The following is a 21,923-nucleotide window of genomic DNA, read 5'->3' as shown; positions in this document are numbered from 1 at the left end:
ACGACCCAGCAATTCTACTCCTAGGTATTTGCCCAAGAAAAATGAAAACATTTGTCCACAAAAAGACATAGATGAATTAAAGGAGCTTTTTTCATACTTATACTAGCGCCAAACTGGAAACAACCCAAATGTCCATCAACAGAAGAATAATGTGCTATTCATAGAATGAATTGAATAGCAGGAAAAAAAAAGGAAAAACTGATACATGCTACAATATGGATGAATGTCAAAACATTGTGTTGAGCAAAAGAATCCAGTCATAAAAGGGTACTTAACTACGTGATTCTGTTTCTACAAAGTTCAAGAACAGGCAAAACTAAACTGCAGTGTTAGAAATCAGAAGAATGGTAGCTTCTCAGCGGGGCTATTGACTGGAAAAGGCATAAGAAAATTTTCAGTGGTGATAGAAATGTTCTATAAGTTGACTTGGGTGATGGTTACGTGAGTTTATACATTTGTCAAAACTCTTCAAACTGTACATTTAAGATCTATACATTTTACTCTATGTAAAATAAACCCACATGTAAAAAGAGAAATGGGGACTTCCCTGGTGGCACAGTGATTAGGAATCCACCCGCCAATGCAGGGGACATGGGTTCGAGCCCTGGTCCGGGAAAATCCCACATGCCACGGAGCAACTAAGCCCGTGCGCCACAACTACTGAGCCTGCACTCTAGAGCCCACGAGCCACAACTACTGAGCCCACATGCCGCAGCTACTGAAGCCTGTGCACCTAGAGCCCGTGCTCTGCAAAAAGAGAAGCCACCACAATGAGAAGACCGAGCACCGCAACGAAGAGTAGCTCTCGCTCGCCACAACTAAAGAAAGCCCGCGTGCAGCAACGAAGACCAAAACACAGCCAATAAATAAATAAATAAATTTAGAAAAGAGAAAGGGATATTATTATTTAAGATCACAGCCAACACCCTTTTACATTTGCTACTAAGTGGAAAATGCATTAATGGTTGTTCCATTTGTCTTATTGTTCAACTCTTCAAGAAAGCAGTCAAATCAAAATAATTGTGTTTTCTCATCTTGTTCTGGTCCCCTGTGGAGGTAATCTGAGAAAGCTCCTTGGAGTTCATTAGAAGGGCTACATTTTCAAGAAGTTTAGCAAAATGCAGAAGAAATAAGTAAAGCAAGAAGTGATTTTTTTAAAGAGCAAACGTTTTATTCTTTCCAACTCTCTTCTAGAATGTTTCTCAGGGTTTTAAATGTACAAAATCTTAGAGCTGCCCCCATTATAAGATGGAAATTTTAGGGTAGCCTGAAATGCTTCACTGAACCCTAAACTGAACAACACTAACTCTGAACTTTTCTAACAGGCTTAGGTCTTCTTAGGGATAAAGATATGGATGTGCATCTTTCCCAGACCTTATGGTTAAAATAGCCCTTGACAGCCCTGAGGCTGTAGTTTTGGGTTTCTGTTGGACAGATGGCCCAGAATTGAGGTTTTATGAGTGCCTACAGATACCTAATAAACCTTAGGAATGCTGAAGTCCCCCCAACTCCTCCACAGCCCTGCTGTTAGGTCCTTTAGGCAGATGCAAAGTCAAAGGAGTTTCCTCTTAAAGTCCTTATGAGGTCTCCACACGCAGCCCTCAAACCCATCGTCTAACCATGTGAATACTCCAGGCCCTCCCAACTCAGGTCAGACCAACCCCCTGCCAGCTCCTCCTCCGTGGGCCAGGTGGGAGGGGCCCAAGGTCTCCAAATGAGACCTCTCTCAACTCTGGCCACAGTGGTCCAGTGGGAGCTCCAGCTCTAGCACCCTGCATGCACCCCTCCCTGCCTGGGAAACTCAAGAGTCTGACCACCACCATCATCTGCTTTGAGACGGTCAATCTCACCCTGCTCTTCATCCCTAGTCAGCGCAAGAAACCCAGGCTTTCCCAGTCACCTCGCATTCTCTGAAATCTAATCCGAAGTAGTTCTTTTATTGCAGTACGCGGGCCTCTCACTGTTGTGGCTTCTCCCGTTGCAGAGCACAGGCTCCGGACGCGCAGGCTCAGCGGCCATGGCTCACGGGCCCAGCCGCTCCGCAGAATGTGGGATCTTCCCGGACCGGGGCACAAACCCGTGTCCCCTGCATCAGCAGGCGGACTCTCAACCACTGCGCCACCAAAGCCCCCGAAGTAGTTCTTTAAATTCCCTTTTATTCCTTCGTCTCCCACCCCTCCCCAACTTCTGAAACTCTTCCTCTGTGCCCTCTGATATTCACACCAAAAACATCCTCCATCCTCATCCTTCTCCAAAAGTTCCTTTCACTTTCTTATTCTCGCTTAAACCTGCTTCTCCCCCGAGAACACTGCTCCTTCGGTAACCCTCCTGGTCCCTCATACCGCTGGACCTGGCAATGTGGGAGATGTCTTCATTTCTCTCTGTTGCTGCTTCCCTCCCTAAAACCACCCAGCTTGCACTCTCATGTCATTAGACTCCACTGCTCACTAATGGCCTCACACTGTCACTCCCCTTTGTTGGATGAAGATGCTAGCTCCTGGCTCTCTGTCAGTCTCTCCATCACTGCTCTTTGGATAATTCTTGGTGATCTCATCATTCACATGAATGATGCTTGTAATACCCTGGTTTCTCAACCCCCTGACCTCCTCTCCTCCAGTGATCGTGTGCTCTCCACCCCTACCTTGGCTTCTCACTCCAGTGGTCACACCAGAGTAAAACTCCTCAAAAGAGAAGCTTATGCTGCCAGCTTCCAATTTATCTCCTTCCATTCCCTATTGAACTGACTCTAATAAGGGTTTCATCACATCACTCCATTGAAACTGCTCTTGCCAAGCTCCCTAGTGACCTTTAAATTGCAACATATTTTGTTTCAGTATTTTATTAAAATAGCATATTTAATTGCTATTAATCAGAACTGTATTAACTTTGTCTCCCTCGCCACCACCCCCGGCCCGCCGCCAGAAGATGTAGCACAACACAGTAGTGATTTCAAATATCCTTGATCGTGATAAGCAACAGAAATATTTCAAAGTCAAATCTGCTAGTAAAAACTAGACCTTGGAAAAATTCTGAATTAAAGCTCTTGAACAGAATTCATTTATCTGCCCAAAGAATCAATGCTGGTGTGCCACCCAGCTGACAATACTACTAGGTCAGTTGGTTGGTTGGTTGGTTGGTTGGTTTTCCTTTATACATAGCATAACTTCTCATTTTTAAGTACCCACTTTTATAAGTAAAATCAGTATCTTTCATCCCATTTAATATTCCTTTTCAGCTTCACAAAGAAACCAATAAATAAAACTGTCAACAACAGTCAGTTAGTTCTTCAATCCTTATCTCGCTTGGCCTACCAGCAGCATTTGTCACAGCTGATCACTCTCTTCCGGGACAGCCTTTCTGCACGTGGTTCCTAGGTTAGCATCCTCTGCCGGCTTTCCTTCTTCCCCACTGCCCTCTCCCCCTCCCCCCCCCACCTCTAGGGCTCAGTCCTCAGCCTTCTTCTCTGCTATCACCCCAGTGTGTTGCATCCAGTCCCACGGCTTTACATGCCCTTTATATGCAGGGTGACAATGAATATCTCCAGCCCAGGCCTCTCCCCTGCACTCCAGACCCATAGATCCAGCAGATTAAGATCTCCATTCGGATGCCCCATAGGCAGTTCAGATTGAACAGGTACAAGACTGAGTTCTTCATCTTCCCTGAAACCTGCCCCTCCAGAGGATTTTCAGCTGAGTTTAGGGGAAATTCATCCTTCCAGTTACTCAGGCCCAAAACCCCAGAGTTCACCCTGTCCTCTGTCTTTCTGCCACACCCCACATTCAACTCAGGAACAAACCCTCTTACGGCCTCAACTGACCTCTCATCAGAGCTACTGCTGTAGACTCCAAATTGATTTTGTTTTTACCCTTGCCCACTTCAGCCTGTGATCCTGTTAAAACGTCCATCCACCATAGCATTCCTCTGCTGAAAACTTCCAGTGGCTTCCAGCTCTCCCACCTGAGCTCAGCTGTCTGCCAACCCACCAGCTGAATTCAGCCACTGAGTGAGACCAGCAAAGAGCTGCCAGTCAAAGCACAGAACCCTGAGAAGTTCTAAGTCATTATTTTAGGCTATGAAGTTTTTGGGTAGTTTGTAACACCACCATTTAATATATTATATATTTTACTTATTTTGTTTATTGACATTCTCATCCACTAAAATGTAATGTCTTTATGGACATTAATAATATGTAATGTCTTAATAGACACTCTGTCTATTTTGTTTACTGCTACATACCTAGTGCCTAGAACAATACTTGACATATGTCCTATCTATCTATTTACCTATCTTCTCCCTCTCTCTCTCTCTCTACCTGTAGGATGAATGAATACACAGATATATAGGTGATCTATTATACAATATTGTATAAGTTACAGGTGTACAATAGAGTGATTCACAATGTTTAAAGGTTATATTCCATTTGTAGTCATTATAAAATATTGGCTATATTTCCAGTGTTGTACAATATATCCTTGAAGCTAATTTTATACCTGATAGTTTGCACTTCCACAATAAGTCTTTTATGTTCTACTAAAAATAACTTTGACTTTTACTCCCTTGTTTCACTCTTTATAACCACAAGAACTTTTTCTTGCTGTTTCCCACATTTCCCTCACTTACCAAATATATGTTTAGTGGATTTTATTTTGCTTTTTCTTTGTTAACATTATATTGTTTGGTCTTCTCTAATAATCTCTTAGTCTTCTTTAATAAAAATCTCTCACTCTCTGGAAAGTTGTTTATAGATGTTTAAAATTTCATTGTGTAAACATATACAGTTCATTTTCTTTTGTGCATCTGCCATGATCCATTTCCAAATCGAACCTCCATCGGGAAGTATTTTCTATTTCCACCAAATATACCAGTTACTTAATTTTCTCTCTCAGCTATTATGGCTCTTTGTTTAAGAATCATATACTCTGTTATGGGTGTGTAGTCATTATTAGAACAATCAGATTCTTGTTTCGAGAGGAAGATATTTATGTTATACCAGATTACGGATCCTAAGGTTCAATATTTATGAATTTAATTTATGATAAAAACAAGAGACCTTAAACAAGGCCTACAGATTCTTTGGGCCTTTTGCAACTTCTTCTATCCTAAGTAGCCTCAAAAGCAAGATTTCTTGGTATGGCTTTTAAAGAAGATCAGGATTCCCGTTGATGAAAGGATTTTTTCCTTCAGATGCACAGTGACTGTTTCACTATCAATTGCAGTAGAGCTGAACTAAATGCTTGGTGTTATACCATGACACCATGTAAGCCTGAGAACTAGAAAAGCTGCCATTTTGGCAGGAAACAAAGCACAAGGATCATTTCTGTGTGAAATCCTAGTTTCCTCCAGTCCAGAAGATCACTGGATCACTTCACACAAATGGAAAATCACGTGGTAAATTTCACCTTCCTCACTAGACGGTAAGTTCCATGGGGGCAGGGACCACATCTGCCTTGGCTCTTCACTGTGGCCACAGCCCCAGCACAATGCCAGGCACATGGGAGACCCCAATAAAGACATGCTGGAGGGAGGAAGAAGGCAGGTGGCAGGGACCTTATTCGTCATGGTACCCCTACAAACTGGCTGTGAGTTCTGACACACGGTAGGTGCTTATTCAGTACAATTCACAATAATGTTCACAGTAGGTGAACATTAGTCAGTGTTCTGAACAAATGAATGCAGGCACAAATGTTTTAGAATAGCAGTTGACTAGGAGCAAGCAGTAATACATACAGGCTGATAAACAATTTTAGGATAAGCTAAATTGGGCTGGGTAATAAAGAAACCCCCAAATCTCAACAATTAACACATAAAAGTTTATTTCTGGATATGACATTGTATCAAGGAACTATTGGGAACTGTGTTGGGGGGACAATGGCATAATAGTCATGCTGACCATCGACATGTTTGTTCTCAGATATGTCCTCTGACTTTGCCCTTCTCTGAATCTGCATCTCAGGGGGCTCACCTCCCAGCCTCCCTTGTTGTAACAACCTGCTAGGACTGCTAACAAAATACCACAGAATGAGTGGCTTAAACAGCTGAAATTTATTCTCTCACCTTTCCGGAGACCGGAAGTCCAAAATCAAGGTGTCAGCAGAGTTGGTTCTTTCTGAAGCCTCTGTGCTGTGCTTCTCTCCTAACTTCTGGTGGTTGTCAGCAATGTTCCTTGGCTTGTAGATGCATTACTCCAACCTCTGCCTCTGTCTTCACATGGCCTCTTCTCCATGTGTCTCCTCTGTGTCTCTGCATCCAAATCTCTTTCTCTCTCTCTTTTTTTCTTTTTTTTTAAATAAAGATACCAGTCATCAGATTTAGGGTCAACCCTAATCTAGTATGACCTCATCTTGACTTGACTGCATTTGCAAGCTCCCTATTGCCTAATAAGGTCACATTCACAAGTATTGGGTTTCAGGACTTGAACATATCGTTCAATCCACTATAGTTCCCCTCATGGTTCCATGGCCCATTGGGTGTTTGTGGCCCTAGGCTCTGAGAACACACCTCCTCCAGCCCTAGGGGTGGAACCAGCCTTCTGTTAGAGCTAATCTCTGAGCTGCTTCACCAAACCCTGTTTGTTTATATTACACAAAATACATAATATATATGTATGCGTATGTACCTATATAAATGTATATTATATATACCAAAGTATTTACAGATACAGTGACATGGGATTTTCTTTAAAATACTCCAGCAAAAAAAAGGGCTGGGGAGAATCCTAATGTAAGCTGTGGACTTTGGAGGATTATGATGTGTCAATGTAGGTTCATGAATCATAAGAAGAGTACCACTCTGGTGGTGGGATGTTGATAATGGGGGAGGCTATGCATGTGTGGGGACATGTGGGAACTCTGTACCTTCTTCTCCATTTTGCTATGAATCTAAAACTGCTCTAAAAAATTTAAGTATTTAAAACAAAACAAGGGGGTGTTAGATGAAAGTGAAAGAATATTGGGACAATGCTAATAATGCTGATGATAAAGTTGAATGCTGAGCATATGGGAGTTTCTTTTACTATTCTCACCACTTTTATGCACATTTGAGATTTTCCAAAACAAAAAGATCTCTAAAAATGGTGTGATAAAATGGTGATTTATCCCTTATAGAATTTTTACACTTAGTTCTATGAAAATATCTTGTGTATGACTCCTTTCTTACTTCACTAAGAAAACCTCAATTGTCTGTAGAACTCTGTTGAAGGCAATTCAGTAGGCCTACCACTGGTCTTACTATTCAATATTTCAATCTAAAAGACAAGGTGCTTGAAAACTAAATTTCTGTGTGAAAATTCTGTGACTACATTGAAACAATAAAGTTTATCTAGCTCCACCTCTTCTCTGTTTAGTATCTGTGAATTTTAACAAGCAAGGGGTATCCTTGATTTCTTCAAATTAGTAAATGTGAAGTGTGGTCAGCTGTGGTTGGAAGGATAAGACCCTTTTGCTTTTTCTTCCAGTAGAGGGCTGCTACTGAACAAAAAAAGCAAAAATCTTTACTATGGAAGGATTTCAATCAGAAGTTGAAGAACAACCTGGGTTCTTTGGGTGTCCTAATGCTAACATATTCATCTGCTTCAGAACTTAACACTGCTCAAAATACCTTCTGGTTCTGAGACCACATAATACCAAACTCTATAATTTCATAATTCTTGAACCTCAAATATGTGCTATTGGACCATGCAGAGAATTGTGCGTTGTAAAGGATGGTCATGTTCTTCCTAGAAACCTAGCTTTACATTTTCCTCAACCTAGGGTGTATTTTCAAAATTAAAAATCCTCAGAAAGAGAAGCAAACCAAGCACACCCTATTACTAACCATTAACCTAAACTTCCTAAAAAATGTTCTTTGTGTTTCAGATGTTGTATGACATCAGAGCATTTTAAAATGTAAGAACATACATGTCATAAATAATGCTTTAAACCACATGATACAAAATGTAATGGAAGACCTGGATGGGTAAAGAGCATTTTTTCCTTTTCTTTAGGTTACAAAATTAGACATAAAAGATACTAAAATATTTTCATTGTTTTTCTTCCTAGCATCAAAGTTGTTTTTTCTTTCAAACTGAAATATCTCCTCTTTTCACATGACAGAGTTTAGTCTTCCTTTTTATGGCAGAACATAGTAAATCACTTAGTTGCAATAGTTTGTTGTTCTAAGTCTTTCATGTCACTTAATGAATCCGATCTCCCTGTCTTCCTGCTCCACGGGTCCCCACAGCTTTCCAAGGTCATGTGAGACCCTGAGTTGGCAGCTTTATGCTAGATGGGCACGGAACCCACCTTCTTCCACATTGCTTAGGTATCTCCTGTCTCCAATCTGCATATCAGAAAAGCATAATTCTGGATCAGGTTTTGATGATTGATAGTCATTATTTAAAAGTGAGGGACTTCCCTGGTGGCAAAGTGGTTAAGAATCCACCTGCCAATTCAGGGGACACGGGTTCAATCCCTGGTCAGGAAAGATCCCACATGCCGTGGAGCAACTAAGCCCGTGTGCCACAACTACTGAGCCTGCTCTCTAGAGCCCGGGAGCCACAACTACTGAAGCCCGCGCGCCTAGAGCCTGTGTTCCACAGCAAGAGAAGCCACCGCAATGAGAAGCCCTTGCACCACAACAAAGAGTAGGCCCTGCTCACTGCAACTAGAGAAAGCCCGTGCGCAGCAACGAAGACCTAACGCAGCCAAAAATAAATAAATTTATTTATTTATTTTAAAATAAATAAATAAATTTATTTTAAAATAAATAAAATAAAAGTGATACTTTTATACTTTGATAAAAAGTATTTTATCAAATATTTTTTGATCACTTCTTTGTGCCAGGCACTATTTGGCATTTAATTCTCTCAAGAACTTACTCAAAACTCAACACTGATATAAATGAAGTATAACTTTTAAAAATTGTGAATCACTATATTATACACCTGTAACATGTAATATTGTACACAAACTATAATTGAAAAAAAAAGAAGAATCAACATTAGCTCTGTTTTCACATAATGAGACTGAGACTCAGAGAAGTTAAGTAACTTGCAGAAGGTCACACAGCTAGGACTCGCTAGAGCCAGGACTCAGCTCTCCCAAGCAGTGCTGGAGTTAGTGCTTGTAACCATAGGGCCACATCTCCAATCCAAGATTTCTGATATTTTCCCCCTTTGGCGCAGGGTATCCTGAATGTGCCCAGCACTTGGCTGTGCTTCTAAGCTAAGTATTCAGTGCTGTTCTTTAATTGGACCTAAAATTACTGTTTCATCAAGTTGGGAGAAGCCCTGGACCCTAACTGTTAGTAATCACATAGAGTGTTCCATTTTAAATAGACTTTTTTTTTTTTCAGGTGGGTAAAACTTTGAAAATAATGGTACTCTGCTTAAAATGGCCGGTGGTCAATGTATAACCATTTTATAACTTCTAAACTTTGTGTCAGATATTATTTAAATTCTGTTCTCATCAGTCACATCATTTTTAATTACTAAGAGAGTTTTTTTTTTTAACCCAGATGGTCTATGGTATTCTGATTAGAAAAAAAAAAACCACGAGAAAAACTTTCTCTTATTTATGAGTGACAAAGCTACATCCAAAAGGTTTGTCTGTGCTGTCCAAAAAGGTAGACACTGGCCACATGTGACTACTGAGCATTTCAAATGTGTGTGGCTAGAACTGGTAAGTGTAAAATGCAAAGCATATTCTGAAAACTCAGGACACAAAAAAGATGCAAAATATTCCATTAGCAATTTTTATATCAATTATATATTGAAATGATAATATTTTCCATATACTGGGCCAAGTAAAATATATTTTAAAGCTAACTTCACATGTTTCTTTTTACTTTTTTTAATGTGGTTGCTAGAAAATCTGAAATTCCGTATGTGGCTTTGCATTTATCTATTGGACAGTGCTGGGTGAAGTGATTACTCGGGGATAAAAGACAGTATCAGTGAGAGTGGGATCAAGCAGCTCATAGCGGATATGGTCATCCGTGAAAAACGTTCTTTTTTCAGCGATAAGGTGAAGTAGTCATGTGATGACAATTCTACCATTTTCTCAAAGTTCTGCCCTGTTGCCGCTGTATTCATAAGAACCCCAGGAAAAGGCATTTCCTCCTTAGGAGAGAGTCTCAGACTGATTTTTCACTACTCAGAAATGTGGGCCTGGAATGACATACCAACAACAAAAAATGTCCCAACATTTCTAGCGTGGGTTGCAAAGCAGATGGCATCGTTCCGAGCGGTGGTCCCTCGTGCAGATCCCCCGCCTCTGCCATTGGGCTGAGGGTTTACAGCACAGCAGTGCAAAGCCAAAGGGCACCCACGAGTTCATTACATAATTCTTGGTAGCATGTGGCCAAGTGCGTATCTGCTCTGGGGGACGGTCAGCAGGCTCTGTCAGGCAGACCACGGCCGTCACGATGATGTTTTGACAGAGTGTGCTACAGGTTGTTTGTTTGGAAAAAGACTCACCAGGTATTTTTCCTCCCCTTTCTCCTTCCTCTCTCTCTCTCTCTTTTTTTTTCCCCTTTTAAACACTCTGGCATAATACTGAATGACTTTGTTTTTAAGCTGCCTTAGCCTTGCTTTGTGAAGAAAAAGCCTGAGTGTTCTTTCCCTGTAGGACACAAGTGTTATTTTTGGAGCAGAGATTCTTAGCCTGATCTCTGTCTAAACCAATTTCTGTTCTTTGTGAGGTCGTGGTCTGGGGCGGCTCTGAGTGATCTCTGTGGAGGGAAGCTTCCTGGCTTCATGAGGGAGCCTGGGCCGAGGTGTCGAAGGGCCACGCCTGGAACTTCACGGCTCGGGGTCTCCACACACAGCTCCTTCACCTTCAGATTCCCCTTTTAGGCTTGTCCCCTTGGAATAGTCTGGACCACATGATGTGAAGTGGTGTGATTTTCCTGCTGATGTCATTTCATGGGATGTTTTGTGTCAAGGTGACCCTCCCCTTTTTAACTGGGTACTGTAGGTCACAGACTCCTCAGAACTAAGAAAGCCATGGCTGGAGGATCTCTGTAGGCTGTAGAGGGTGTCGCCGGCTATGGGAGAGCCACAGCCCACTCTGAGGGCCACGACCCGGGTTCCCAAGGGCCTCTGGGAACATGTCTCGTGACTCACAGCTCAGAGCATCCCCTTCTGTAACCTGCTCTGGATCACGCTGCTAGACACAAGGAAGACAACCTCTCCAGCTTCCCACAGCTCGTCTTCCTGACCTGTCATTCCTAGGAGTTTATTTACCTTGCACCTGCTGGGAAATACGTAAAATCAGACACAGTTGAAAACACTGCTGTCATCAACAAATAACACACCACCTTTCCTTTGGAAATTGGTAGCTGGGGATTCAGGGAGCAGGTGTAGATGAGAAAGGCCCCATGATGAACAGTAGACCCTGCAGGTGTCACAGACTGCTTTCCCCTCGGTGGGTGACCTGTGAGGCGCCCTTCCCTGGCCGGCTATACATAGCCAGCAAAGCTTCTTACAAGAGAAACCTCTTTCCTCATCCTCCATCAGTCCCACCCTCAGACCCGAAGCTTCGCTGTAAATCCCGCAGAAGTCACTGCACCTTGGACCGGACAGCAGCCAGCTGGCCCGGGACTGACGGCGTCCCCGCCACAGCCCTCCATCCTTCCTTTTCTGTGCCGAGGGAGCACGATTGGTGCTCCGCCATGGTCGACATAGGGGGCCTGGACAACCTGATCGCCAACTCGGCCTACCTGCAGGCGCGGAAGTCCTCGGACGCCGACAGCAAGGAACTGCAGCGCCGACGCCGGACCCTGATGCTGCCCGGGCCGCAGAGCTGCGAGCAGCTCCGCCAGGCCCCGCCCAAAGACTTCCACAGCCTGTGCGAGCAGCAGCCCATCGGCCGCCGCCTCTTCCGGGACTTCCTAGCCACGGTGCCCGCGTACCAGGAGGCCGTGGGCTTCCTGGAGGAGGTACAGAGCTGGGAGCTGGCCGAAGAGGGTCCCGCCAAGGGCAGCACGCTGCAGGGGCTGGTGGCCACTTGTGCGGCCTCCCCGGGGCACCCACACCCCTTCCTCAGCCCAGCTCTGGTCACCAAGTGCCAAGCAGCCACCACGGAGGAAGAGCGAGCATCCCTGGTGGAGCTGGCCAAGGCTGAGGCCATGGCCTTCTTGCAGGACCAGCCCTTCCTAGAGTTCCTGGCCAGCCCCTTCTATGACAAGTTTCTGCAGTGGAAAGTCTTTGAGATGCAACCCGTGTCAGACAAGTACTTCGAAGAGTTCCGGGTGCTGGGGAAAGGTGGTTTTGGGGAGGTAAGTGTTTCAGAATAGCCAGGTTGAAAGACGAAATAGACAGCATAATAGAGTTTTATTTCACCTCGTTTTTTTTTTTTTCCTTTTTGATCTCAAGGGAACTTAGAACTAATCTCAGTGCCACATGTGGAGAAAGAATTCCTAACTTGCTCTCACGTCTTCTTTCCGGTCACCGCGTGAAATAAAATGAGAATGGCATAGGAAAAACTAACAAAATGTGGAACTGGCCAAGAATCTTTATCCTGGGGTCTACAACAGGCAGGCACACACTGAAATGCCCCTCTGGTGAATGATAGCAACAAACAATGGGGGATCCCCCTTTCCCCTTAATTGTGGTAATGGAGGTAATTTGAGAAAAACTTCAGAGAGCTAAGAAAACACTCATCTTGAATTAAAGCCTGGAATTCCTTTTGCACCAATGCTGTGCTCATCTTTCTTTTTCTTAAGTTGAAAAAAATTCTTTAAGGTAAAAGTCACATTAGCCATTAACCATTTTAGAGTGTACAATTTAATAGCATTTGGTACATTACAATCTTGTATAACTATCATCTCTATCTAGTTCCAAGATATTTTCGTCACCCCTGTGCCCATTAACAATTACTACCCATTTCCCCCCCTCCCCCAACCCACCCAGCCCCTGGCGACCACTGAGCTGCTTTCTGTCTCTATGGATTTGCCGATTCTGGTGTGTCCTAGCAATGGAGTCATACGGTATTTGAGCTTTCGTATATGTCTAGGAGTGGAATTGCTAGGTCTTAGGGCAATTCCATGTTTAACGTTTTGAGAAATCACCAAACTCTTACAAGTTTTAAGTTCCCACCAGCAACACGTGAAGGTTTCAATTTCTCCACATCCTTGCCAGCACTTGTTATTTTTCGTTTGTTTTTTTTTTTTAATTATGGCTCACATAGTGGGGGTGAAGTGATACCTCACTGTGGTCCCAGCTCTATCTCAAAGAATCCTTCTCACTCACAGCTTCTCTTTTCTCAGAAGCCTGCCATCTTTCCACCTTGGTTGTTTTCTGCTCCTCCACCCTCTGTATCCCCCTTCCCCTTCCTGTCTCCAGTACTGTCTACTTCTTCCTCTCCCTTTCTTTCTCTCCTTAAGGTATGTGCTGTCCAGGTGAAAAACACCGGCAAGATGTATGCCTGTAAGAAACTGGACAAGAAGCGGCTGAAGAAGAAAAATGGTGAGAAAATGGCTCTCTTGGAAAAGGAAATCTTGGAGAGGGTCAGCAGCCCTTTCATTGTCTCTCTGGCCTATGCCTTTGAGAGCAAGTCCCATCTCTGCCTGGTTATGAGCCTGATGAATGGGGGAGACCTCAAGTTCCACATTTACAGCGTGGGCGAGCGGGGCCTGGACATGAGCAGGGTGGTCTTCTACTCGGCCCAGATGACCTGCGGCGTGTTGCACCTCCACTCCCTCAGCATCGTCTACCGGGACCTGAAGCCCGAGAATGTGCTTCTGGACGACCTTGGCAACTGCAGACTGTCCGACCTGGGGCTGGCTGTGGAGATCCGGGATGGCAAGCCCATCACCCAGAGGGTGAGTGGCTCTTCGTGGGCCCAAAGGTGGGGCATAGAGTCAGAGAGGAGGGGAGAGGGCCGTTCTATTCCCAGGACAAGCAGAACCTTGGACTTAATGCTTTTAATTTCCTTGTTCTTAAAGCCCTTATGCTGTCATCTTGCCTTAAGTGGAGTGGTATAAGAGGATTAGCTCTTACTTTCCTCTCACTGGAAGCAGAGGGGAGCCTTCTTTGTGAGTTGGAGATGATCTGTGCCTTCACCGTGAGATGGTAAGAGCTGAAGCCCTAGCCAGGATCTAGGTATGTCCCACCAATAACCACCTCCCTGGTGCCATGTTCCTGAGTCAATAGAGCCTTGGTTTCCTTTTCCGGAAATTTTTAGGGGCTGGACCCTAAAATTTCAGGATTCTAGGAGGTAAAATTTAATAGGATAAGAAATAGAAGAAACCCCAGCATTTAGCACATTAAAGTAAATATCTCCTTTTCTGTTGAGTGCGCACTGGGGGAATGTTTTACATTGGACAAAGGTGAAATTTTAAATGAAGATACATATACAAGACAACAAAGGCAATTGATGTTTATTTTGATCAATTTGGTTCAAGGTGATGGCAGAGAATTCTTTGATTAAAAAAGGAATTATAATTAAGCAATTATATTAAGTGAACAATACAAAAATCTCTCCGATTCTGACAGTTCTTTACCACTGAGTTTCTGTGCACAAAGGTGGGAGAATTCCCAGGAAGATAAGCGTCCGTCAGGTTCCTAAATATCCACTTAAAACTTTGTTTTTGCACAGTTTCCAGCTTACAGGTCAGAGAGGACAGTCAGGCAAGGAAGTGAGAAAAATCATGGCAAGTTTGGGAAACCACAGGTGAATTTATGTGGCTGTAATGTAAGGAATGTTGACAAGATGTGTAGGGCTCAGATCATGCAAAGGCATTGGAATTCTTTCTTGTGAGGGACCAGAAGCCATTGAAGGGTTTTAAGAAAGGGAATGGTGTGATTAGATTTGCATTTTTTTTTTTTTTGCGGTACACGGGCCTCTTTCTGTTGTGGCCTCTCCCGTTGCAGAGCACAGGCTCCGGACGCGCAGGCTCAGCGGCCATGGCTCACGGGCCCAGCCGCTCCGTGGCACGTGGGATCTTCCAGGACCGGGGCACGAACCTGTGTCCCCTGCGTCGGCAGGCAGACTCTCAACCACTGCGCCACCAGGGAAGCCCTAGATTTGCATGTTTTTAAACACCAATTTGGATTGTAGATGAGAGGCAGAGGAGCTAGTTAGGAGGCATATGTGGTGGCTCAGGAAGAGATGATGAGGCCTGTATAAGACAGTAGGATTGAAGAAGTGGGAATAAAGTGGAGCTGTTGGAAAGAGACCTGATGGGACTTGAGGACCAGCTGGGTATGAGGGTAAGTGATGCAGAAGGTCTCTAGCTCCAGTGACTAGAAGGAGGAACAGAGTTATGGGAAAGCTGGTTTAATTGGGAGTGTAGTGTGTATGAGGCTCCTATGTGACAGGCAGGTAGACATTTAGATAAAGATCTGGTGCTCTGATGAGAGGTCAGAGCTAGACATTGGGATTTGGAGTCATCATGACTTGGGAAGCAGCAGACACCACTGGGTTGTTTGGGAAACAGTGGAGGAAGAGGACCAGGGATGGTAGCTAAGGAACATCAACATGTAGGGGGTGTTGAAGCAAAGGGGCCTTGAAGAGGTTAAAGAAGTAGGACGAGAGTGACAGAGTCATGGGAGCTGTATCAGTTAAGGGTTGATTTCAGCAGCATATCATAGAAAACCCAAATAATAGTGGATTAAACAAGAGAGGGGGTTATTTTTCTTATGTAACAAGTAGTGTGGCGATAAGTGTGGTTGGTATTAGTTCCACAGCTCCAGGATAACGGGATCGACATCTCTGTCATTTTGGCCTTTTTGACGTGTGCAAGATGGCTGCCCTAGCCCCAGCCATCAGGTCCATGTTCCAGGCAGGAGAAAGGAGGAAAGGTCAGGAGTAAATAGGCATGCACGCACCGACCGAATATGTCTCCAAATATGAACTTCCTTGGAAGGCCCAGCTGACAGCTTCCATTTAAATCTCATTGGCTAGAACTATTATCTGGCCACCCCGCCCGTAGGGGAAGCTGATAAATGACTTTTTTTTTTTTTTTTGGAATGAGAAACGCAGGATATGGAGCAGGTAACTGGCAGCCTCCTCCACAGGAGCCAAAGGAGAAGAGGATTTAAGGGAGGAGAGTGATCAGCACTGTCGAGTGCTGCCAAGAGGTCAGCAGGGGATTTGACAGTCAGGAAACCACAGTGTCCTCAGGAAGAGTGATGTTCAAGGTCAGAACTCAGACTGTGGAGGTTGCATTGACCTGGGAGTAGAAAGTGAGACAAAGGAAGGAGGGAGACTGGTCACTACAGGAGGACACAGGGAGGAGGATGGAGTTTTAAGGAGGGGAGATTTAGTTGCTGAGACAAGAATCAGGAGAGAAAGTGCTGGTTCTGTAGGAAGGAGAGGCTGAATGAGGGTGGAGAAACCGAGGAAGAGGTGGGGATGGGATGGAGGACTTCCATATCACTGTCTCCTAAGTTGGGGTGGAAGAAGCGGGAAGATGGCGGGGAAGCAGAGTGTTCACCTCCGTGGGACTTTGCTATGAAAACAGAAATGCCGTGGGACTTCCCTGGTGGCGCAGTGGTTAAGAATCTGCCTGCCAGTGCAGGGGACACGGGTTCGAGCCTTGGTCCGGGAAGATCCCACACGCTGCGGAGCAACTAAGCCCGTGTGCCACAACTACTGAACCTGAGCTCTAGAACCCGCGAGCCACAACTACTGAAGCCCACGCGCCTAGAGCCTGTGCTCCGCAACAAGAGAAGCCACCGCAGTGAGAAGCCCGCGCACCACAACGAGTAGCCCACGCTCGCTGCAACTAGAGAAAGCCGCACGCAGCAACGAAGACCCAACGCAACCAAAAATAAACAAATAAAAATAAAAATTAAAAAAAAAAACGGAAACATCGTGAATCCATGTCTGTCTATGCATGGAAAAACCAAAGTGTATTTCTTCACTTAGTGTCATAAGTGACAATGAATTCGCATTGTCACTTATGCAGTGGAGACGTGTTCCTTCTGAGTATCTCATAGGCATGTATCATGCTAATCGGTGGTACATCTCCACCTTGCTGAAGGTTGAGGAGACACATAGCTCTGCCTCTTGTAAATCCTTTCTCAGTCTTCCTCCAGCTCTATTCATGGGCCAAGAGACTATTTAAGGACAGTTCCTTCAGTGGCTCCTGAGTCCAGCTGCCTGACTCTTTTGGAAACTGGAGGAAGCTTTCCGTGCCTCCTCAGTATTGTCCACTATAACGAACGCAGTTGGTGGAGAAGTTTACTCACTGAAGACCTCTCGCCCTTTTGCCTTTCCTGAGTCCCTCTTTGTCCCATGAGACCAAATTTCTGGGTTTAGACCACTTGCCCCAGTCCTCAGACCTGCCTCCAAATCACAGGGGACCCTCAGGAAGGGTGCAGGGTGGGGAGGGGAAGAGTCAGAGAGAAAGTTTAGAAGCCATAAAAAGAAAGACAGGGCTTCCCAGGTGGCGCAGTGGTTGAGAGTCTGCCTGCTGATGCAGGGGTCGCGGGTTCATGCCCCGGTCCGGGAAGATCCCACATGCCACGGAGCAGCTGGGCCCGTGAGCCATGGCCGCTGAGCCTGCACGTCCAGAGCCTGTGCTCCGCAGCGGGAGAGGCCACAACAGAAAGAGGCCCGTGTACCGCAAAAAAAAAAAAAAAAAAAAACAGAAAAAAGGAAAGCATCCCTCTTTCACCGTTTATCCCTCCACATAGCTAAGTAGAGCCCCTCGGTTTCCTATGTACTGTAGCTCCCACACATGTAACTGGGCCCCCAAGTGGATTTTAAGGTCATTATACTCACAACATTTCACAGAAGAAATGAAAAGGAACATATTTACAGGGCTTCTGTAACCACTAACATTGTTTTGATGTCAAGATACTGTATAAAGAAGTACTGTGAACATTATGAAGAAGGTGTGAAGGAAAAATCACCCTGATTATGAAGGTTGATACCTGCCTGAACTCTGTGCAATCCTTCCAGAAAAGTTAAGGCATCGTGGCTTTGGAGACATGGCTAGCTGCCTCTCATTCAGCTACTCATTCAGTCTTTTGTAAGCTAGCATTGCTTTCTGCTACATATGAAAGAATGCCAGATTCTCAACAATTTCAGTGCCAAGGTCTCTGTGAAAATCTCCCGGCCTTTTCCTCCTGTCACAAGATGGCTTTTGCAGCTCCAAACATCAAGTCCACCTTCCAGGATGGAAGAAAGGAGGAGAAAGGAGAATGTTAACAGACTCTGCTTACACCCCGTTGGCCAGGACCATGCCACCTGTTCACCTCTAGCTGTAAGGGAGCCTGAAAAATAGTTTTTCATTGTCCAGCCTTTATTGCAGGGGATGATAAGGGAGATGGGGAGTGAGATCAAGTGTTGGATGAGCTGACAGCATCTGTCACCAGCCCCCAGGAAAAGAATATTGAAAAAGATGAGGAAATCTGGTTCAGTTTTTAACTCACACAGGCATTAAAATTCGCAAATAATTGTTACAATGGTGTGGTAGGTAGATTCTAAGATGACCTCCAATGACCCTTGCCCCTGTATAATTTTTTTCCCATTGACTTGTGGGCAAGACCTGTGAACATGGTGAGCCATCACTCCCATGATTGTATTACATTATAAGGCAAAATGGATTTTGAAGATGCATTTATGGTTACTAATCAGTTGACTCTGAGTTACTCAAAAGAGAAATTAACCAAGTGGGACTGACCTAATCACGTGAGTCCTTTAAATATGGGTATAGAGGTCAGAGACAGCAGAACTCAGAAACTGAAAGCGTGAGAGGGCTTCAACACACCATTGCTGGCTTTGAAGATGGAGTGAACCACATGGCAAGGAACGTAGGTGGTCTCCAGAGCCGAGAGCTGCCTCTGAATGACAGCCAGACATAGCAGGGACCTCAGTCTTACAACCACAGTGAACTGAATTCGGCCGTAACCACATGAACGTGGAAGAGGGTCCTGAGCTCCAGATGAGAGTGCAGCCCAGCAGAATCTTGACTTTGGCTTTGTGAGATCCTGACCAAAGAACCCCTCCAACGCTGTGCTCAAACCTACAGAACTGTGAGGTAATAAATGGGTGTTGTTTTAAGCTACTAAGTTTGTGGTAATTTGTTACACACCAATAGAAAACTCATTAATAAAGGAAGATAGCCAACGGAAAGATGAAAAATGGCATCAACATTAATGGTGATGATAGCAAGGTACTGGACACTGTTAGAGGGACGTTTTCTTCTCTAGCAGGGATCAGTACACCTACCATCTACTACAGACATACCACAGAGATATTGTGGGTTTGATTCCAGACATTTTTTGGTTTCCCAGTGTATATAAAAGTTATGTCTACGAAGTATGCAATAGAATTATGTCTAAAAAACTATATACATACCTTAATTTAAAAATAATGCTATTGGCAGAATGGTACAACAGACTTGCAGTGTTGCCATAAACCTTCAATTTGTAAAAAATTCAATATCTGCAAAGTGCAGTAAAGCAAAGCACAATAAAACGAGGTATGCCGTATAATAGAACTTGAAACTCTTAATTGAATTTGAAACTCTGGAACTGATTCTTCCCAGTGGGTAACCCTTCCCTAGGTATGAGCTGAGCCTCCCTGGAGGGACACAGGCCCTGTCAGGCTATTTCAGGACACCAGGTGAAATACTTTGGACATTGCTTTATAGGCAGCAAGGAGCCATTGAAGGTTTATCAACAGGAAATGGCATGACCAGAGTGATTCTTTTTTTTTTTTATTGAAGTATATTTGATTTACAACGTTGTGTTAATTTCTGCTGTACAGCAAAGTGACTCAGTTTTATATATATATTCTTTTTCATATTCTTTTCCATTATGGTTTATCATAGGATACTGAGTGTAGGTCCCTGTGCTATACAGTAGGACCTTGTTGTTTATCTATCCTATATATAATAGTTTGCCTCTGGTAATTCTAAACTCCCAATCCTTCCACCCCCTTTCCCCTTGGCAACCACAAGTCTGTTCTGTATGTCTGTGAGTCTGTTTCTGTTTCGTAGATAAGTTCATTTGTGTCGTATTTTAGATTCCACATATAAGTGATATCATATGGTATTTGTCTTTATCTTTCTGACTTCACTTAATATGATAATCTCTAAGACCATCCATATTGCTGCAAATGGCATTATTTCATTCTTTTTTATGGCTGAGTAGTATTCCATTGTATATATGTACCACATCTTCTTTATGCATTCATCTGTCAATGGACATTTAGGTTGTTTCCATGTCTTGGCTATTGTAAATAGTGCTGCTATGAACATGGGGGTGCATGTATCTTTTTGAATTATAGTTTTGTCTGGGTATACAGAATGATTCTTTAAGGAGATGACTGAAAGTATGATGAATTCAAGTAGAGGGAGCCTGGGGTTCAGGAGAAAGGGGGGCCGGTAAGGAGCTACTGTAATAACTCCCACATGAGGTAATGAGGGTTGAAGTAGGGCCCAAGGCTCTGAGCAGTCTTACATCCAGAGCTCAGCTGCCTGGCTTCACCTAGTCTCCATCAAGACCCACGTCTGTACTCACTTCTCTTAAATCACGGCTGTCCCCAGTGGAGGGGGCGGGGTTGTGGAGAGAACGGAGCCACTTCTAGAAGGTGGTGCCTTTTGCCCCGTGGAGCCCCTGGCTGCTGGTAATTGGGCAGTGACTCAGGAAGGAAAGGCGAGGGTAGTTCTGCTCGAGTCTGAAAAAGACTGAGGCAGACACACGACAAGAGGTGGGGAGGCTTAAGAGCACTGGCCACGGGCTTCCCTGGTGGCACAGTGGTTGAGAGTCCGCCTGCCGAGGCAGGGGACACGGGTTCGTGCCCCGGTCCGGGAAGATCCCACGTGCCGCGGAGCGGCTGGGCCCGTGAGCCATGGCCGCTGAGCCTGCGCGTCCGGAGCCTGTGCTCCGCAACGGGAGAGGCCCGCGTACGACACAAAAAAAAACCTCTTACAACAGTAAGAGGCCCGCGTACCACACACACAAAAAAAAGAACACTGGCCTGGGAGGCAGAAACCCTGGCTTATCGCTGACTCACTGTGTCTGGCATCTCAGGCAGGCCCCAGAACATCCTTAATCTCTAAGATTTCATGAGTCTATGAGATAGTCTTTGAATTATTTGTAGGAAAAGACTCGCAAACGCCAAAGGTAAACACATGGCATACGTTTTACTATGATTTACTGGGATATCAGTAAGGGTTCTTACCGGGCAAAGGGAAGTTACTTAAGAAAATGAAACTAATGGTTTACATAACTAAGAAGCCCAGAGTGATCCAGGGTCTGAGCAGTATCAGCGGGAAACTCTCCTTCCGTGCCCCAGCTCCGCTCTCCTCGGCGTTGGCCTCACTCCTGCTCTCAGGGGCTCCTGAGTGGGGGCCACCGACAGCTCCACGCATATCCTACCAACCAAGCAATCCCGTGGAAAGAGAACAGTTCTTTACGAACAGTTCCTTCAAATTCCCAGGGAAGACTCTCAATGGACAGCTCAAGTCACATGCCCAACCATAACCAAGTCCATTAGCCAGGCTAGATCTCTGCTGTGCTCAGGGACCAGGGACACGTTCTGTCCTATATATATATATATATATATATATATATCAGGAACTGAGGGCAGAGGAAAGTGTTCTCCAATGGAAAGCAGGGATCGAGGGACTTCCCTGGTGGTCCAGTGGTTAAGGCTCTGCCCTTCCAATGCAGGGGGCGAGGGTTCGATCCCTGGTGGGGGAACTAAGATCCCACATGCTGCGTGGCGTGGCCAAAAGAAAAAGAAAGAAAAGAGGGGTGGAAGAGAACGGTGAAATGGAATTCAGATAAGCAAAAACAGCGGGTACCCCTCATAACTGCTGTTATCTCAATGGTTTGAAAAGTTTGGAAGAGTTCTGACCTCTTAATCAAGGGATGATGGCATCTAGAGCCTTTCTATAAAGACTTACAAGATAGGGAGTATTATAGAGATGGAGAAATTGAGACTCAGAGAGGTTAAGTTACCCCCCTAAAGTCACATCTCTCA

At 44.6% G+C, this 21,923-nt stretch overlaps 1 protein-coding gene across 1 annotated transcript in view; it reads left to right on the top strand.

The window, feature by feature from the left end:
* The first annotated feature begins 11,649 nt into the window (after positions 1-11,649).
* Positions 11,650-21,923, top strand: part of GRK7 (G protein-coupled receptor kinase 7) — a 34,347-nt gene continuing 24,073 nt past the window's right edge. Inside the window, exons 1-2 of the mRNA XM_060149161.1 lie at positions 11,650-12,255; positions 13,363-13,800. Coding sequence (XP_060005144.1) covers positions 11,650-12,255; positions 13,363-13,800 — 1,044 coding nt within the window. The remainder of the gene's footprint in view (positions 12,256-13,362; positions 13,801-21,923) is intronic.

The sequence above is a fragment of the Lagenorhynchus albirostris genome, chromosome 5 (genome assembly GCF_949774975.1).
Source record: "Lagenorhynchus albirostris chromosome 5, mLagAlb1.1, whole genome shotgun sequence".
NCBI lineage: Eukaryota > Metazoa > Chordata > Mammalia > Artiodactyla > Delphinidae > Lagenorhynchus > Lagenorhynchus albirostris.
The sequence above is the reverse complement of the archived record's forward strand: the minus strand, read 5'-3'. Positions and strand labels throughout refer to the sequence as shown.